At 39.3% G+C, this 19,946-nt stretch overlaps 1 protein-coding gene across 3 annotated transcripts in view; it reads right to left on the bottom strand.

Moving 5' to 3' along the window:
* The window catches only part of kcnt1b (potassium sodium-activated channel subfamily T member 1b), a 225,720-nt gene that overhangs the window by 92,964 nt on the left and 112,810 nt on the right, over window positions 1–19,946 (bottom strand). For all 3 annotated transcript variants that reach the window (XM_052036745.1, XM_052036743.1, XM_052036744.1), the window contains exons 7-9: window positions 18,768–18,842; window positions 14,512–14,595; window positions 12,001–12,095 (exon numbers count right to left, since the gene is read on the bottom strand). In XM_052036745.1, coding sequence (XP_051892705.1) covers window positions 12,001–12,095; window positions 14,512–14,595; window positions 18,768–18,842 — 254 coding nt within the window. The remainder of the gene's footprint in view (window positions 1–12,000; window positions 12,096–14,511; window positions 14,596–18,767; window positions 18,843–19,946) is intronic.

Raw genomic sequence — 19,946 nt, 5'->3', positions numbered from 1 at the left:
GGGTGTTCCTATACACCAATCAAATAAAGTATATGTGTAGGTGCAGCAAGCAGTTGAGAAATCACATGGTACGCTGCCCTTCATACCAAGAGACTGCGCATAGGAGCAAGGGCGTCCTGCTACAATTTTACAGGGCCTGGTGAGAGCACACCAGGAGTATTGTGTTCAGTTTTGATCTCCTTACCCAAGCAAGGATATACATGCTGTAGAAGGAATGCAAACTGATTCTGGAATGGTGGGACTGTTAAATAAGAGATTGAGTTGACTAGGATTGTATTTGCTAGAGTTTAGAAGAATAAAAGGGAATCTAATAGAAACACACAAAATTTTTGATAGATTGGATGTGGGAGGATGTTTCCCCTAAGTGAAGTATCTAGAACAAGGAGTCATGGGACAAGAGGTTTAGGAGTGAGATGAGGTGAGATTTCTTCACTCAGTGAGTGCTGAATCTGTGGAATTCTCCGCTTCTGAGAGCAGTAGAGGCCAAGTCGCTGAATGTATTTAAGGAGGTATGTTTCTAGATAGAAAAGGTACCATAGGGTGCAGGAAGACAGTGGGAATATGGCATTGAGACAGATGATGAACTGAGACTGCATTAAATGGCAGAGCAGGCTTGAAGAGCCAAATCATTTACTCCCACTCTTATTCTCTATGTTGTTATGTGTAGCCCGGACGTGAAGTGTTATTATTGTTTCTCAGCAACAAATGCAGTGTTTATCATTTGTTAATCCATTACCGTATAACGACATATGCAGTTGACAAAATCTCAAACTGAATAAAATCAATCCCCTAAAAACATATAATACAATGTAACTGTTCAGACAATGATTCAAGATTCAATAAATCATTCAAGATTTATTTGTGATTTACGAGATTGTCTCAGTCCCTCACCACCTGTCTTATGATTCACAGCATATTATCCAGTTTGTGACACCTTTCCAATATTGTTCAATAACATTATTGATAATGGATAAACATCAGCCCAGGTGGACATTTTATCAAATACACATAAAAATGGATAACAATTAACTTGTATACATTGAGATTTAGAAGTAGCACAGACAAAATGACAAGATAGAGCAGGATTTTTAAATGGCCAGTGTTTTGCTGTAAAATATTATTCATGCTCATATTAGCTTCCAGAAAGATACTCTGTGAATTGTTCATCTTCACAAGAAACTGAATGATTTTTACCCCTCAGTCCTATGATTTACATTGCACACTAATTGTCCATTGAACTTGGTTCAGAAAATAAGATCTATTAACATCACAATTATCCTAAGACTGATACTAATCAACCACTTCGGCCCAGAAAATGAAAAATCAAAATTGTGTTCATCCCTTCAGGTTGAATGTTTTGGAGATTTTAAAAACATTAGATTTCAGATTTTTTTCAATCTTGTCTTTTTTATCCAATCTCTTAATCCGGCCTTCTTTTCTCTCCGTGCACGTGCATTTCTGTACCAGATTCACTCACCCTCCTTCCCAGTCTTTTCTCTATTTCTTAAACCTTTAATCTCAGTGGTTAAGGAAACACTGTTTATCCTGTCATTCAGCAGGACCCATGATACCCTTGTACCATTATCAAAGTGCACTTCCAGCAATTGTCTGAGCAAAAAAGTACAGAGACATCACTATTAAAAGCCTTGTTCAGATCCAGCAAAATCTGATGCATTCATTTATTTTAATATTTGGATAAATTCCCAAAACTTTCAAATAACCTGAAGTTCTCTGAATAAAATCTAGAGAATTCAATTTAGCACAGATAAAGGCTTAAGAGAGCAGCTAAACAGCAGAAAACAATTATATTTTTTAAGTAACACTTCCCCACAAAGGTGTTTATTTACTCTGTCTTTTATGCAAATATGTTGGATAGTCAAAGTTACATAAAAATGCTGTTTTAATTAGTTATAGATCTCACAATTCTAGGGAATGTGCCCAAATATTGCAACAAGAGGTTTAGGGCTATAAAGTGCTTTTATTTTAAAAGACGTTAAATTCTGGAAAGTTTGTCATTATCAAATTTGACCAAAGTATTCAATAAAATATCATGGATGACTTCCAGTGGAATATAACCACACATATCCTTCACAATCTTGACACTGATTATCTTATTCATCTACTAGCTGCTGTCCACAGCATTGCTTGGGTTTTTATGCTGTCAATCATGATGTTTGCACACATTTCCAGGCAATCAGGTTTTATGACACTTGTTGTACATGAAATAAAACATAACTTAAATATTTAATTCCATAAATAATATAATTAGAGAGTTAAAATTATGTTGTTTAACTAAACTAACCACTAAAATCATACACACTGAAAATAAGTATGTATACAAAAATAACATTTAATATAGTTCTCTTTAAGTATGTATGTAGCTATACATAATGTGTAACTTGATTTCAATGTTAAAGTGCCTCAGAATACACTATATTTCTTTCTTTTGATTCTGGTGTAAAAGCATATATTTTTATCCCCAACTCTGGAGCAACCAACACATAGCTGACTAGGGGAACAGCACTGAGTTTCAAGATCAAGTCCAATAACATTTAGCAACTGTCCCTGTGCCTTATTAATGCTCAGAGGAAAACTAAGTTGAACAGGAAAATGAGGTTACTCGAATTGAAAAGGTAGATCAAATGGTATCTGAGGGATGAAGACATATTCGCCAACAGCATTGCCAGTCATCATCGTAGCCTCAATTATAAGTGGTAGTAATTTTTGAACTGAAAATCTATTGCCATTGCATAGTAGTGGTGGATCTCTTTAAAAATTCAGCATGAAAATGTGCAGGCTTATCAATGTATGTCACACTGTCAATACATATATAGTACAGGTTGCCTGGGAAGCTTTGAAAGAAGGTCTTTATTGATTGACTGCACTGCTAAAATTTGGTGCTAAAATTGCCCTTTCATACAACCATTGATAATTCAAATAGTGTTGAGTGACATTTTGGAAAACAGCTTGGATCTGATCATGAAGTGATGTAACAGTTTGACCCAAATTAACTACCCCATTTCTTAACTTAAGTTCAAAGCAAACCCTCTTGCAGATGGATTGCCCGTCAAATGCGCTCACATGCTGGTCTTCAAGTGTACACATTTAATATTTTCCCAAATATATGATGCTTTAATACAGACTTTCAATTCATCTGCTTTAGTACCTTGCAAAACTACTGGTAGTGTTTGATGGAAATCTACAGCTATTACTAAAGTAGTACCTCCCATTAATTTCATTATTGTCTAAGATCTTGCAACATTTGACCTAACGCTTCAATGACTGCTTTGTGAGCTAATGTACATTCATTACAGACAATAAGTTTACAATCTTTTAGAATTTATTTCCTTTGCATTTTTCCAACCAATGTTTGCCTCCACATTTGTCAAATTTAAAGATAGTTTAAAAGTTGAATGCGCAGTTTGCCCCTGTCCCAAGTGTTGCAATGTCCAATGAGACCACAACCAGGGAAATCACGTTTTGTCTTTGAACTTTAACCAAAAGTAGATTAATAAGGAAAGTTTTTCCCATTCCACCAGAAGCATCCAAAAACAATGATTCATTGGTTATTGTAAACATCCTCAGTAATAGTATCTAAAGCATTTCTTCAGTATTTCTCTAAGCTTGGCTCCTTCTCTCTGATATAATTAACTGGTTTAAATCACAGTTAGTCCCCTGCAGAAACTCAGTGCACAAATTTTCAGTTTTTATTTATGGTTCAGGTAGACCAAAAGTGCTTAGGTCAGGTCCAACTAAATATTTACTACCTTAAAAATAGACCTGAAAAAAATCTCATCAATTTTCAATGGAGAAAATTTAAATTAGGTCCCCTCCGGGCCTCCCATGCGGGGTCTTCGGAAAACTAAGAGTGTAGTGCACTTTCTAATACTAAGTATAACTTAGATGCAAAACTCCAGATATCTAGGTTTGTTACTGAGCCATGTGTGGAAAGCAGATATTCTATTTTATTATATATTTTTAGATATTATACAAACACAAATTGGAAGACTTCATTTGCGTGAATTTTTAGGACCATCTATTATTTATCAGCATCACACCTTTTCTAATGTGCAATGTGCCTGAAGGCAGCCACTAGTATCAAAATCCGATTTTCTAGAATGGAAATTTCCATCACTACAGTTCTACTTCTCGTGATAGCAGGAGGAATTATTTAATAGCAACAGCAGCAATTAACATTTAAATCACAAGATCAAATTCCCACTTCTAGAGGCAAAAACTGACAGCAGCTATGAACAGCTCAAGTGAAGATTTTGGTAGGTCAAAAAGGACAATAAGCCTCCCAACCCAGGTTGTGTTTCAACTTTGATACGGATATCCTATGTTTTTCCTTTTATATTCACCAAGAGGTCCACGTCAGCATATTGTGAGTCACAGGATACAAGATTGTTCAATGCACATAGACTTAATAAAATTGTGAGGAGGAATGGATTCCACAATCTATGTGATATTCTTAATGCGATGATCAATCCAGGCACAAACAATCACTATTGCTTTTCTGACTCAATGGGATAGTAACTTAGACATGCATCATTGTGCAAACTGGTCAATGTTGACAATGATTCCTGTTATATCCCTGCCCAAAATTTGGTTCCATTGATGTTAAAACTTTTATAAGGGTGTAGAAGTTTTAAGTGGTAGGGTGGGGGCTGGACTGCGCAGGCGTGGCGCGGGCAGTTTAAAAAGCCAACCGCCATATCCAGCAGGCAGCGGAGTGAGAGGTAGCAGAGTGTTCTGGGCTTTGGCTCAAGTGGCTTAGGCATAAAGGGGCGAGGAGAGGTAGGTGACTTGAGTTAAGGAAGGAGCATGAGTGCGGTTTCCTGTACTCAGTGTCAGATGTGGGAGTTCCCGGAGTCTCCCTGCCTCCGGGAGGGCTATGTCTGCGCCCGGTGTGTCGAGCTGCAGCTCCTGAGGGACCATGTTAGGGAACTGGAGATGCAGCTTGATGACCTGCGTCTGGTCAGGGAGAGTGAGGAGGTAATAGAGAGGAGTTATACGCAGGTGGTCACGCCGGGAACATCGGAATCAGGCAATTGGGTCACAGTCGGTAGCGGGAAGGGAAAGGGGAAAGGGAAGAGTCAGGTACTAGAGAGTACCCCTGTGGCTGTACCCCTTGACAATAAGTACTCCTGCTTGAGTACGGTTGGGGGAGACAGCCTACCTGGGGGAAGCAACAGTGGCAGTGTCTCTGGCACAGAGCCCGGCCCTGTGGCTCAGATGGGTAGGGAAGGAGTGAAGAGGGCACTAGCGATAGGGGACTCTATAGTTAGGTAGGCAGACAAGCGATTCTGTGGACGCAGGAAAGACCACGTCCAAGATATCCTGAAGGGGGAGGGAGAACAGCCAGAGGTCGTGGTACATATTGGTACCAACGACATAGGTAGGGAAAGGAATGAGGTCCTGAAAAGAGACTATAGAGAATTAGGAAGGAAGTTGAGAAGCAGGACCTCAAAGGTAGTAATTTCCGGATTACTGCCTGTGCTGAGTGACAGTGGGTATAGGAACAGAATGAGGAGGAGGTTAAATGCGTGGTTGAGGGATTGGAGTAAGGAACATGGATTCAGTTTTCTGGATCATTGGGGCCTCTTTTGGGGCAGGTATGACCTGTTCAAAGAGGACGGGTTACACTTGAATCCCAGGGGTACTAACATACTGGCGGGGAGGTTTGCTAAGGCTACTGGGGAGAGTTTAAATTAGAATTGTTGAGGGGTGGGATCCGTACTGGAGAGACTGGGGAAGAGGTGTTTGGCTCTCAAATAGAGGAGGCTAGGAGTAAGTACCATAGGCAGGTGATAGAGAAGGGACGTGTTCAGACAGGCTTGAGATGGGTCTATTTTAACGCAAGGAGTATTGTGAACAAGGCGGATGAGCTTAGAGCTTGGATCGATACTTGGAGCTATGATGTGGTGGCCATTACGGAGACTTGGATGGCTCCAGGGCTGGAATGGTTGATTCAAGTGCTGGGTTTTAGATGTTTCAGGAAGGACAGGGAGGGAGGCAGGAAAGGCGGGGGAGTGGCACCGTTGATCAGAGATAGTGTCACAGCTGCGGAAAAGGTGGACGTTGTGGAGGGATTGTCTACAGAGTCTCTGTGGGTGGAAGTTACGAACAGGAAGGGGTCAATAACTGTGCTGGGTGTTTTTTTATAGGCCGCCCAATAGTGACAGGGTTATTGAGGAGCAGATAGGGAAGCAGATCCTAGAAAGGTGTGAGAATAACAGAGTTGTTGTGATGGGGGATTTTAATTTCCCAAACATTGATTGGCATCTCCAGACAGTGAGGGGTTTAGATGGGGTGGGGTTTGTTAGGTGTGTTCAGGAAGGGTTCTTGACACAGTATGCAGATAGACCTACAAGAGGAGAGGCTGTGCTTGATTTGATATTGGGTAATGTACCTGGTCAGGTGTCAGATCTCTCAGCGGGTGAACATTTTGGTGATAGTGATCATAATTCTATCTCCTTTACGTTAGCACTGGAGAGGGATAGGAACAGACAGGCTAGAAAGGTGTTTACTTGGAGTAAAGGGAATTATGAGGCTCTCAGGCAGGAAATTGGAAGAATAGGAACAGACAGGCTAGAAAGGTGTTTACTTGGAGTAAAGGGAATTATGAGGCTTTCAGGCAGGAAATTGGAAGATTAAATTGGGAACAGATGTTCTCTGGGAAAAGTACAGAAGATATGTGGCAAATATTCAGGGGATATTTGTGTGGAGCTCTGCATAGACATGCTCCAATGAGACAGGGGAGTCATGATAGGATACAGGAACCGTGGTGTACGAAGGCTATAATAAATCTAGTCAAAAGGAAAAGAAAGGCATACAAAAGGTACAGAGAGCTCGGTAATGTTAGAGATCTGGAGGAGTACAAGGCTAAAAGGAAGGAACTTAAGAAAGAGATTAGGAGAGCCAGAAGGGGACATGAGAAGGCCTTGGCGGACGGGATTAAGGAAAACTCGAAGGCGTTCTACAAGTATGTGAAGAGTAAGAGGATGAGATGCGAAAGGATAGGGCCTATCAAGTGCAGCAGTGGGAAAGTGTGTATGGATCCGGAAGAAATAGCGGAGGTACTTAATGAATACTTTACATCAGTATTCACCACGGAAAAAGATCTGGGGGATTGTAGTGGGGACTTGCAGCGGCCTGAAAAGCTTGAGCAGGTAGATATTAGAAAAGAGGTGGTGCTGAAACTTTTGGAAAGCATCAAGTTAGATAAGTCGCCGGGACTGGATGAGATGTACCCCAGGTTGCTGTGGGAGGCGAGGGAGGAGATTGCGGAGCCTCTGACGATGATCTTTGCATCGTCCATGGAGACAGGAGAGGTTCCGGAAGATTGGAGGGTTGTGGATGTTGTTCCCTTATTCAAGAAGGGGAGTAGGGATAGCCCAGGAAATTATAGACCAGTGAGTCTTACCTCAGTGGTTGGTAAGCTGACGGAGAAGATGCTGAGAGGCAGGATTTATGAACATTTGGAGAGGAATAATAGAATTAGGAATAGTCAGCATGGCTTTGTCAAGGGCAGGTCCTGCCTTACGAGCCTGATTGAATTTTTTGGGAATGTGACTAAGCACATCGATGAAGGGAGAGCAGTAGATGTAGTGTATATGGATTTCAGCAAGGCACTTGATAAGGTACCCCATGCGAGGCTTATGGAGAAGGTGAAGAGACATGGGATCCAAGGGGACATTGCAGTGTGGCTCCAGAACTGGCTGGCCCACAGAAGGCAAAGAGTGGTTGTTGAAGGGTCGTATTCTGAGTGGAGGTCGGTGACCAGTGGTGTACCGCAGGGATCTGTACTGGGACCCTTACTCTTTGTGATTTTTATAAACGACCTGGATGAGGAAGTGGAGGGGTGGGTTAGTAAGTTTGCGGATGACACCAAGGTTGGGGGTGTTGTGGATAGTTTGGAGGGCTGTCAGAGGTTACAGAAAGACATAGATAGGATGCAGAGTTGGCCTGAAAAGTGGCAGATGCAGTTCAACCCAGATAAGTGTGAAGTGGTTCATTTTGGTAGGTCAAATATGTTGGCAGAATATAGTATTAATGGTAGGACTCCTGGAAGTGCGGAGGATCAGAGGGATCTTGGGGTCTGAGTCCATAGGATGCTCAAAGCGGCTGCGCAGGTTGACTCTGTGATTAAGAAGGCATATGGTGTATTGTCCTTCATCAATCGGGGAATTGAATTTAGGAGCCGTGAGGTATTGTTGCAGCTATATAGGTCCCTGGTCAGACCCCACTTGGAGTATTGTGCTCAGTTCTGGTCGCCTCACTACAGGAAAGATGTGGAAGCCATAGAGAGGGTGCAGAGGAGATTTACAAGGATGCTGCCTAGAATGCGGAGCATGTCTTATGAAAGCAGGCTGAGGGAACTCGGCCTTTTCTCGTTGGAGAGACGGAGGATGAGGGGGGACCTGATAGAGGTGTATAAGATGATGAGAGGTATTGATAGGGTAAGATAGTCAGAGGCTTTTCCTCAGGGCTGAATTGGTGGCCACAAGAGGACATAGGTTTAAGGTGCTGGGGAGTAGATATAGAGGAGATGTCAGGGGTAAGTTTTTTACTCAGAGAGTGGTGAGTGCATGGAATGGGCTGCCGGAAACTGTGGTGGAGGCTGATACCATAGGGTCTTTCAAGAAACTGTTAGATAGGTACATGGAGCTGAGTAAAATAGAGGGCTATGGGTAAGCCTAACAATTTCTAGGGTAGGGATATGTTCGGCACAGCTTTGTGGGCCGAAGGGCCTAAATTATGCTGTAGTTTTTCTATGTTCTATGTTCTTACTGAATATTAGGCTGAGCCAGCTACAGAAACACTGCCCTTTTAGTGCTGTCACTTGGCAGTTCCTAGCACTTGACATGCTAACAAACATCAGGCTCTTGTTTCATGTTTCAGCAAACATGGCAGGAACAATTTGCCCAAGACACTGTGCTGATTAGAAATAAAATTTTATGGCATAAAGGTATCTAATAAAAAAAAACTGCATTTACATCACACTTATAACATAACAAAATACCCTGAAGTGTTTCAATGACGCAGCTTCAATCAGTTACAAGGTTAGACTGGAGAGGCTGGGGGATTTTCATCTGCTGAACAAAGAAAGCTGAGATGAGATTTATCATGACTTTTTTTGTTCCATTAGGGAGAACCTGTTCACATTAATGGAGAGCTGGAAGATCAGAGGGCAGAGATTTGGAATTTTGGTCAAAAGATACAAGGAGGATGTAAAGAAATTGTTTTTTTAATATAAACTCAATGATTCATTATGGTCTTGAACTCAGTGGACATAGAGCTGGTGGAAACAGAATCAATCTGGGCTTTCTAAGGGAACTAGAGAAGCACTGGAGAGAAAACAACTTGAAAAAAAATATAAGAGGAATGAGCAGGGAATGGGGCTGACTGGATTGCTCTACTAGAAGCTAACAAAGGCTCAATGGGCTGAATGGTCTCTCTTTTGATTCTACAAAAACTTGAAAGTTGGGCATGGAAGAAAAAATCATGACAGATGACAAAAAAGTTAGGTCACAGGAAGACGTAAGGTGCACTTTAAATGAGGAGAGAAACAATTTATTCTGCAAGGAAACTGCATCCTCCTCAGTCTAATACCAATCGCAAATTTACTTTTGTTTGTACTGTGGCAGGATGGAGAAGCAACCATATACAACCGGAAAATGACTCATCTCAAAGCTTTTAATACACCAATAGTGGGAAAGTGAGCAAAGCGTTCACCTTTGAAGATTGATGAAAGTATAAAAGAATCGAGATACCGTCACTAACAAGGCAATTGCATTGAAAGATCTTCTTCAACCTTGAAGTTAGGGTGGCATGATTACATTGGAACAGCACTGGGAATACACTAAATTGAGCACACCGCATTTGATTGTTCCTGTTTTTTTCAGTTCACCATTGGTTTCCCAATCCTAAATTTTTTGTCATTAGTTTAATCTACTCTCTGCAGCTATTTTCAACATTGAGGCTTTTTGCACTGATGACCTGATTATAAATAATCATTTTTCTGAACATTGAATGTTAGTGTGAGCTGTCTTTGCTTTGAGTTACTTGGGCTAAACATGAACTGACAATGCTCAGGAATATATTAAACTAAGTGACTCAACTGCACATTGGGCTGCAAAGCGCATATCTGGTTGCAGTTTAATATCATTGTAAGGTCAGAATTATAATTAAACACAGAAATACAACTGAATAGTTACCTATATTCATTAACAAGTTACCTCATGGTGTTAAGATCTCCCATACTACATTTTTAAATGACAGCTCCTGGAAGTTTTAGTCTTTTGGCTGCAGTTCCATTGCATCAAAGCTGCTACTGTAACCAGGTTTTTTTTGTAGCAGTGATGATATTGAATTTTCTCTTGAAAATGCTAACAGCTTCAGGTTTTCTATGCTGGCATAAGTCAACATTGAAAGCCCAAAGTGCCTTTGCACATTGTTACAAAAGATTGAACTGAGTTTTTAAGCCCTAGTTTCTGCTTAGTAAACTATATGGCTCTAAAATGGCTGATTTTAATCCTATGAATTTAATTCTTTTACATAAATAATTCAAAACATAAGGAATTTTAAAATAAATCAAATATTTGCTACCATTATACAGAGTTCCAATATTATCTTAAGTGGAACTCTGTATAATGCTCAGAAAGTTTATTTAAAATTGAGCATGGTTTCCAGCCTATGAGAATTGATTGGCAACTCATTTCTTTTAGGCAGTCCCTCACGATCAACGATCACTTGCTGCCACTCTGGTTTTGTGGGAACTGCAGATTCCTCCATAGATGGGGTAGTTGACAGCTGATGAGGTGGTTGGGTGGATTGTTTCTAAGATGGTGCACTCCTTCCACCACTTATGCAGTGATTCAGTGTGTCCCCAATGCATGGCCAACACCATCCTGAATCCTCCACTTTCAGCAGTCATGGGCCAGAGGCTCCCAAGGAATCTATGGGAGATGTTGCACATCTTCAAGGAAGCTTTGAGCACATTCTTGAATCTTTTTCTTTGCCTGGTAATCTCCAGCCAGGACATCTTGGAATAGAATGCAGCCAACCTCAAGACACCACAACTGCTTTGAACTATCACTTGGCAGCAGGAGGCTCCTGAAATGGATACGTTCATGCCAGCAAGGTCATTAGAGCATTGTGGGGAGCTTTCTTCAAGATTGGCAATGGGCATTGTTACTTTGTGCCATGCACAAATTATACATGTCAGTTTGAAGTCCTGTGTACGTGGAGTACATTCAATGAATGATTCCCTCACATAATTTAAATTAGTAATTGAAAGATAAATTCCGCCCCTTTATCTCTTAATGTTGCAGCAGACTGACTCTTGTCTACACTTCCCACTGCCTCAGGAAAGCAGCTACATGATCAAGGACCCCTCCCACCCTGGTCATTCTTTCTTCTCCCCTCTCCTGTCGGGCAGAAGATACAAAATCATGAGAGGCACCAGACTCAAGGACAGCTTCTATCTCATTGTTATCAGATTCTTGAACAGACCTCTCAAATGCTGAAAGATGAACTCTTGATCTCCCAATCGATCTCATTGTGCCCCTTTCACTTTATTTGTTTCCCTGCACTACACTTTCTCTGTAACTGCAACACTATATTCTGCATTCTGTTTTCCTTTTACTATCTCAATGTAATTACATATGGAATGATCTGTCTGGAGGGCATGCAAAACAAAAGCTTTTCATTGTACCTCAGTATATGTGATAATAATAAACTAATAAAGACCATTGGTAGGCATCAGTATGACTCATGCCAGAGCATCATCTTTGGTGAGAGTACTGCATTGCAGGAGTTACTGCATTACTTATTAAGAGTAGCAAAAGGCAGCATATTGTTGAGAACCTAGGCAGCATTCTGGATATTACCAACATCATCAAAATGCTATTACACCACAACAGCATGTTTGACAGCCTGGAAAACTCAAGAAATAACATATACAAAAGGACACAAAATAAATATTTTTCCACCTACCCAGTAAACACAAGGCAGAGTAGAGTACAAATCAGTATTGATACTTGGTTAAACATAGCAGACTGTGTTCTCTGAATGGCTCTATGCAAATCATTCTGGAGGGAAAGAAATTTTTGTTAGGCTATTGAGAGGATCCAAGTACAGGTGAGAAAATGCCACAAGTTTATCCAAAAGTAACCAATATTTTTCAAAATGGAAAGATTAATTTGCTTTTTCCATAATTTGAGACCCCTCTTTTGTTTTATTGATTTACTACTGTAGGTTGTGTAATTAAAACAGTGCTAATTCCTGAGATGTCCCTGAATCAAAGTCAATGACAACATTAGCTATACATGTTGTATTTCAGGGACCAGGAGTATCATGAAAACTTCAATTAATATAGAGCATTTATTATGAGGATAGAATTCCTTTTTTATTACATACATCTGAGGGCACCAAACCATTGGTGAGGTGAAGGGAGGAGACACAGAAACTATGAGTTGCGAAGGGGATTGGGTTTCTAGTAATGGAGCTAGTTACAGTGATAGGTATCTGCTGTGATTCAATAGGAGCATTTTCGTTCTTAGTCAGAAGCTAATGTACTAAAATATACTTCAGAGATACAAGTAATACTTCAGAGATACAATAACGTCAGTGGTCTTTTGAGAAGAGATGTTAAATAAAGGACCTGGCAGCCATCTACAATAGATACAAAATAATCTATTGAACTATTCAAGGAGTTCTTCAGATATTCTGACCAATGTTTATCCATCACCAGAACTAATTAACTGATAATGAAACCCTGCTATGCACAAACTGGCTGTCACATTTCCCCATAATATGCACCCAAAGTGCTTTATTGGATGTGAAATTATTAAGAGTACCTTAAAGTTATGAGGGGTCTTTTCCAAGCATCTGGGAGGTAGTTGGAGACATGATTTAATGTCTCCTTCAAAGGACAGCACGCTAGAATTCATTCAGTGTAAAAAAATGCAGATTGTCATAGCACTACACAGGAGAACTACAAGTTGTGTGTGAGGCCTTGGTGGGAGTTATATTCTAAGCATGGTCTGAGTTACAAATCCCATGCCTTCTATACATTATCACCAATTTCCATATGAGAAGCACAAACTTAGCTCCATGATTTGCTGAAATGGCATGAACTGCTAAAAGGGGAACTGCAACTTCATCGAGCAGGATTGCTGAGAGGAAGATTTCCCCTCAATGGCGAGTAGGTAATGGTAAAGAACAGAACTAACTTCCAACATGGTACTGTTTGAAATTATTACTTAAGGCAGGGGTGCTTGTTGTCCAGGCCCACCAACAATAAACAACTTAATGGCTGATGTTACAGCAAAACAACATGGGGTCCATTTGAGAGGATCAGTTTGGCACATTGTCCTAGGCAGGGGCATGGCCTGAACTCATCTTTGCCTTCTATTAAATGTATGCTCCTTCATTTGATGCTGCTACAGTTTTGTGACAGTGTTGTCCATGGTGTTTATAGAGATTTGCAATGCACAGAGCCCACAAAGGAATTGCTATGGCACAGTGAGCTAGAGATTGCTATTTTCAGGGGAATTTCTAGTCTATAGCACTACACAATAGAATGTCTAGCCCAGCACCTCCTGCAGTGCGCCACCCTCAGTGCTATATTGAAGTGTCAGGTTGGATCTGTCCTTTGAATGTAAAACTTCCTGACTAAGAAGTATAGAAAAGTCAAGCCCTATGATTCAATCAGGGCACAGCTTGAACTGGAACAATGAGGAAGAATTTACAATGTTGGTCATTTCTGAATCAATATTATATCGTTTCAGAAATTAGAAGCCTGCTTATAAAGTAGATTTCAGTACAGCCCAAGTGTTCAGCAAAATAACAGATACCAACTAATGAACAGAATCAATTAATAATCTGTATGGATCATTTGTTTTTGTCCCAACCAAATAGCTAAGAGTAGATGTTGCCTAGATACTGCACTGTTTTAATTCCCTCTGCATTAATCTACAATTGCATAGCCAATTTTGCTAAATGTACTTCACTATAAAAATGTATATACAGTGTGACAGGGGTAATAAATCAGCAGTCCCTGATCTGTGTATGTTCCTGGTTCACTTACACAGCCATCACCACAACAAACAAATTTCAACCTTTTAATAACTAATATTTCCAATGATTTCTTTCCAATAACTAAGTAAATTGTGAAAAGCAAAATTGCAAATGTTGGGAAGAAAATAGGTTCTATTGAAATGTCTGTTTCCAAACTGTTAACCAGTCTCCCTTCTTTTTAGATGGAGCAAACTTGCCAATTTTTATATTTCTATATTCCCTAAGTGTTCAACGGGCTGGTTTGGTGATTAATGGTTGATGTTCCAGTCACATGGATGTTCCAGTAACACAGTTGCTCCTTAACCAGGTTACTTTATTGATCAGCTTTCAAAAATCAAATTTCATTTTGGCCTTTGATTTCAAAAATATAAATGTGGTTGTTGGTGACTACTGAATGAGGGATAAAATTAATTAATAATCACTTACAATCATGTTCTCCAGTGCATGCTTGGCCAGCCAGCAGTTTAGAAACACTGGAATGAAGAGATTTCTCAAGGGTGCCCAGAAAATCTGCAAAGAAATGAAAGAGGCAGACTCACATACAAGGAAAACACACAATATCAACAAAAATTGCCAAATATCATATTGATATAAAAGGAGCAAATCATGATGTTTTGTACGGAGAACAGACACCAGACTATAGAGCGAGGTGGGTGATCTTGCCCAAACTTTTTTCTTTCATAAAAGAGGAGAAATGCAGAGATGGAAATATTTAGGGACAAGTTTCCAGAGAGTTCGGCCAAGGTAGCTGAAGGTTCTGCCAAGATGGCTAAAGGTTCTGCCACCAAGTGTGGTGTGTGAAAAAAAGTTGAAGAAAGTAACCAGAATTATAATTATTAAATTATAACTCCAAAGGTGCTGCAAAATACAAATTCTTTCTTATTTTGTATTTATCTATCCTAGAACAAACCCTTATGTTTTACATTCAGTCTCAGATCTCTGCCAAATCACCAGATGTATTGCATGCTGTGAGTATCATTTTATACATAAATGCTTTTACAATATTTCAATTTATTACAGAACTAAAAATATGCATACATTGTATAAGATAATATAACCTTGAGCTTATTTTGATAGCAGTACATTTTTAAGGACCTTAATCTTGGGCAAGGGAAAGAAAGGAAATTAGTCTCAATTAGACAAGATAATTTCAACTGGAGGTAAATGTATGGAAATATGGGCACTTTATCTTCAACAGCTTGACAAAAATTTACATCAGTGCTCACACATTTACAAAGCAAATTTGGTGAAGAATTGTGATCTTGCCCAGTAGAAATAGACACACTGGGGGAGTGATATCTTCCTAAAAGATGGGAAAGGGAAAATGCTGGTGAAAAAGGTAATCGATAAACTGCAAAAAGAAATTCATTTTATATCCAAGGTCTGGGGTTTCTTTATAATAAAACTTAGGAAAATAACATCTTTATAGAGAGATATTGCTATGATGCTTTGAAACTGAAGTAGTCTATCTTCATAGAAATTATAATATGGTGGGGTCGAATAGTTGGTCTGTGGCTGCCAATCATCTTCTCAGGTTGCGTTTATAGTTTCAGTGATTTCATCCTTTTCATGACATACATCAGATATGGTAAGAACTGCATCCTATATTTTATAGGGAGTGTAAGCTAACATTCCCAGAGGCTGAAAAGTGTGCTGATTATGAACTTTTCTCCCCAAGTTGGACATAGTAGCTTTTCCAAGCCAATGAGAAAAATGACATCTAACTGTACTTCAACAAGTATTTAAATGAACTATAACTTTTTGTACTCGATAGTTTTATAGATAACACAGTGATGATCACATAGAACCTTATTAAATGCATTGCAAACAATTTCCACTTGGAACAATGGTAAATTTATATTTCACTCTGGGGAGGAACACATCAACTACATTAGTCATGTTTTAACAACTGAAAATGTAAAACATTCAAACAGGGCTGCAATAAATTATACCTTGATGTACAGTATTTAAGACCTTGCACAATTAAAGTGATTGCCTGGACATAAAAACTACAAATTATAATGAAGATTCAGCTTATGGATGATGATTAGGCTAGAATAGTGAACAGCCTGACAAAGATAGTTGGTTCATATATGAAGTGTCAAAGTTGGATGCTGAACTACACATTATAATGGAGACTTCAATGGATTTGTTGCCATGGTAAAAAATTGCCTTTCAAAACACTTTGCTGCCGTTATACAGCTTGTGTAATAACTCCATGAGGTCTTATCACATCTATTGCCACTTAGTTTAGTTTTTAATCTTATATCCTTAAAACCTCAGAGAAATAAGAAAATTAAATTGAAAAAATAGAGTTCAACAGAGATGGCATCTCCTTCAGAAAGTAGGTGCTGCAGAAATCCAGTATAGCAGAGAAATTTAAAGTGTCTTGTCGGAAAGGAATGCTATCGATTGTTCTTCATATTAAGTGATCTGTGCTTAGCAAGTTATCTGCAAGAATTGATCTCACTGTCACTTTGATTGTCTCTGTACTACAGAAAGATCTAGTAAAAAAAAGTACAGAGATTAAGATACAAAGATCGGTATTTTGTTTTTTTGACTTCATAAGTGCCCAAGTGATTTGTGACAATTTTATATAAATTTAAAACTCAATATGCTGGAGACACTTAGCAGACCAGGTGGCATCTGTAGAGAGAGAATGTTAATGTTTCAGGTCAATAACCTTCCATCAGTCCCAATGAAAGATTATCAATGTGAAATGTTATGGAACATTTAAGTGGAAAAGATACAAAGCACTGGAATAAAGACCTCCACAATATGATGAAGCCCAGCTTTAGCTGTTAATAGGTCATTTTAAAGCTCATGTTATTAAGTGTATATTTAGTTACATTCAAGAACACAAGAAATATCAATACTTAAAAAGCCTGTGAATATTATTTGTAAGGCTGTGAGCCTGTTACTTTCACGAACAACAGTTCCTGGAACTTAGTGTAGTTAAGAATACTCTTATGTAATGTCTGGATTGGATCAGAAAGTGGAGTAACATTCAAATATAATCTTGCACTTAGGATACAAATTTTTATTTGGAAATTTAGGGCAAGGGTTTTACTTTTATGTGAAATTAATTGCACATGAGATTATGCCCCATGTTACACCAAATAGTTAAGAGAATTATTTTTTGAAATTTCCCACTTTATCCACCAATAACTTGTGCCATCCTCAACAGTGTCAGAAAGGCAGGGGATGTTAGTGTGGTGTAGCCAAAGTAACTTCTACCGAGCACCAAAGGTGCATCTCCTAAGTCAAGCACGGCACTGTCACATGCAGAATAAACCTAGATTCCAGCCTAGCAATAAGCAACTTCTGTTGCAGTAGTATGACACCCTTGCTGTGTGTTACCCATGCTGGTAACTCTCTGGTGTTTCTGAGATTGATTTGCAAATCGATTGAGAGGAAGTTCTTGTACTGCCTGCCTTTGTTCACCCATATAGTACCAATGACTCCAGCGTATTGCAGGATGTGTCACCATAAAGGGAAAGAATTGCAGCCAAAAGCAATTCTCCCTTGAACTTCAAACAAAACTGTTCTGATGACATAAAAATTGGTGGAGTTGCAGACAATGAAGGTGGTCAAAGGATACAGCAGGATGCAGATCGGTTACAGTTATGGGCCGAGAAATGACAGATGGAGTTTAATCCAGGCAAGTGAAAGGTGTTGCACTTTGGGAGGTCAAGTGTAAAGGGAAAGTACACAGATAATGGAACGACCCTTAACGGTGTTGATGTACAGAGGGATATTGGGGTCCAAGTCCATAGCTCCCTAAAAGTGGCAACGCCAATAGAAAAAGTGGTAAAGAAGGCATATGGCATGCTTCCCTTCATTGCTAGGGGCATAGAGTACAAGAGTCAGTAGTCACGTTGTAGTTGTATAAAACTTTGGTTGGGCTGCATTTGGGACATTGTGTGCAGTTCTGGTCGTCCCATTACAGGAAGGATGTGGGAGCTTTGGAGGGGGTTCAGAAGAGCTTTACCAAGATGCTGCTTGGATTAGAGGGTATTAGCTACAAGGAGAGGTTGGACAAACTTGGATTGTTTTCTCTGGAGCATCAAAGACTGAGGGGAGACTTAATAAAAGTTTATAAAATTATGAGAGGCATAGATAGGGTAAACAGTCAGAATCTTTTTCCCAGGATAGAAATATCAAATACTGGAGAGCATAACTTTAAGGTGAGAGGGGAAAGTTTAAAGGGGTTGTACAGGGCAAATGTTTTTTTTACACAGAGAGTGGTGGGTGCCTGGAATGCTACGAGTAGTAGTGGAAGCAGACACAATAATGGTGCTTAAGAGGCTTTTAGATAGGCACATGAATATGCAGGGAATGGAGGGATATGGATCAGAAGGAATTAGTTTAATTTGGCATCATGCTCAGCACAGACATCGTGGGCCAAAGGGGCTGTTCCTGTTCTATGATTGATCATTGACCTGATTGTTAACTCTGTTTTTCTCTTCAGAGTTGGTGTCTGACCAGCTGGGTACTTCCAGTGTTTTCTTTTATTAGCTTCACCAGGGGCTAGAGTAGGACTGCTCAAATTTATTTCACATAGCACCTCCTACAGAAGACATACCTACTTAAGCTTTTCTAATAGTAATTACATAACCATATTACAGTAGCTGAGCCAATTGGTTTGAAAAATCAGAGATGCATATTTGACATCTACTTACTGTGACGATGAAAGGAACAGTGTTGATCATTTCAAGGATAAAAGATACTCGGAAAATCTGTTCCCAGATATTTCCCTGTATAAAGCAAATTGCAGTCAATTATTATTACACATATTGTTCCACATAATTTCTTGATTTGGGTTCAGCTGCTGCCAACTTTGAAACTGACTACACCACTTCATGAAGTGGCTACAAAATGCTGCAGTGCTGACTCACTGATCCGTCATCTAACCAAGCATTGGGAGCATGGAATCAATGACTTTATTTATTGGTTAATTTGTTTTGTTCTTCACTAGACTGTTAATTTTATTGCTAGGAATTGCAAACACTCTGAACCAAACTTCCACAGTATCTCAATGAAACAGGTATTGAGATGGTTTGAACAAGATTCGTTGAAATTGACAGACTCCAGTTTATTTTGTGGTGTGTCACCATGCAAGAAAGAATGGCAGGCAAAATCACTTCTCCCCCTTTCCAACACATCACAAAATGACAATGTTAATCCCAGTGCATTGACTCACTTGTGACAACAGTAATAGTTACTAAACAAACTAATGAATTTGATATTTTATCCTGCAAAGCAGAAACTCTTTAGCATTTTATAATATCTTGTAGAGATTATGCAAGTACTCAATGCAACTCTGGTAATTTAAAATGTTAAAACTAATCCTCTAGGGTAGGCTTGAAATCAGTATCTTCTATTTGCCTTCATTTTTACCTTTTCTGATCAACAGTATTCTAACTATAAATTGTGCTTCATTTCAGAGCCTCTAGTTAATAACATAAGAATGCTGAGAATATCAATAGACTGTAGAGCAATTTGCTCTTTAGAGAACTGTTAAATGTGAGTAATGACCATTCTGACTTTGTTGATAACATCTAAAATTCCTTGGCTGAATCTACAGAGCATAATTCCCTTCCATCCTCAGTTGACAGTCTTTAAAAATTCTTATTTGTGAATAATCAACTCTCTCACATTGAAGAGATCATAAAACCATGTGTGGATTACATAGCAGAATTTATAAAATGTCCCTCTTTAAACACAAATGATCTTTAGTGAAGGTTTCTATGAGCACACACTCAGATTCCTCTACAAATGAGAGCTGCATATCTGAAAAATTGGGATGAAGAAATTTATCATTGGCAGAAAAAAAAATTGCGCAAGTGTTCAGTTACATC

The sequence above is a fragment of the Pristis pectinata genome, chromosome 23, assembly GCF_009764475.1.
Source record: "Pristis pectinata isolate sPriPec2 chromosome 23, sPriPec2.1.pri, whole genome shotgun sequence".
Taxonomy (NCBI): Eukaryota; Metazoa; Chordata; class Chondrichthyes; order Rhinopristiformes; family Pristidae; genus Pristis; species Pristis pectinata.
Note: the sequence above shows the minus strand (reverse complement) of the source record. Positions and strands in the feature narration are given on the sequence as shown.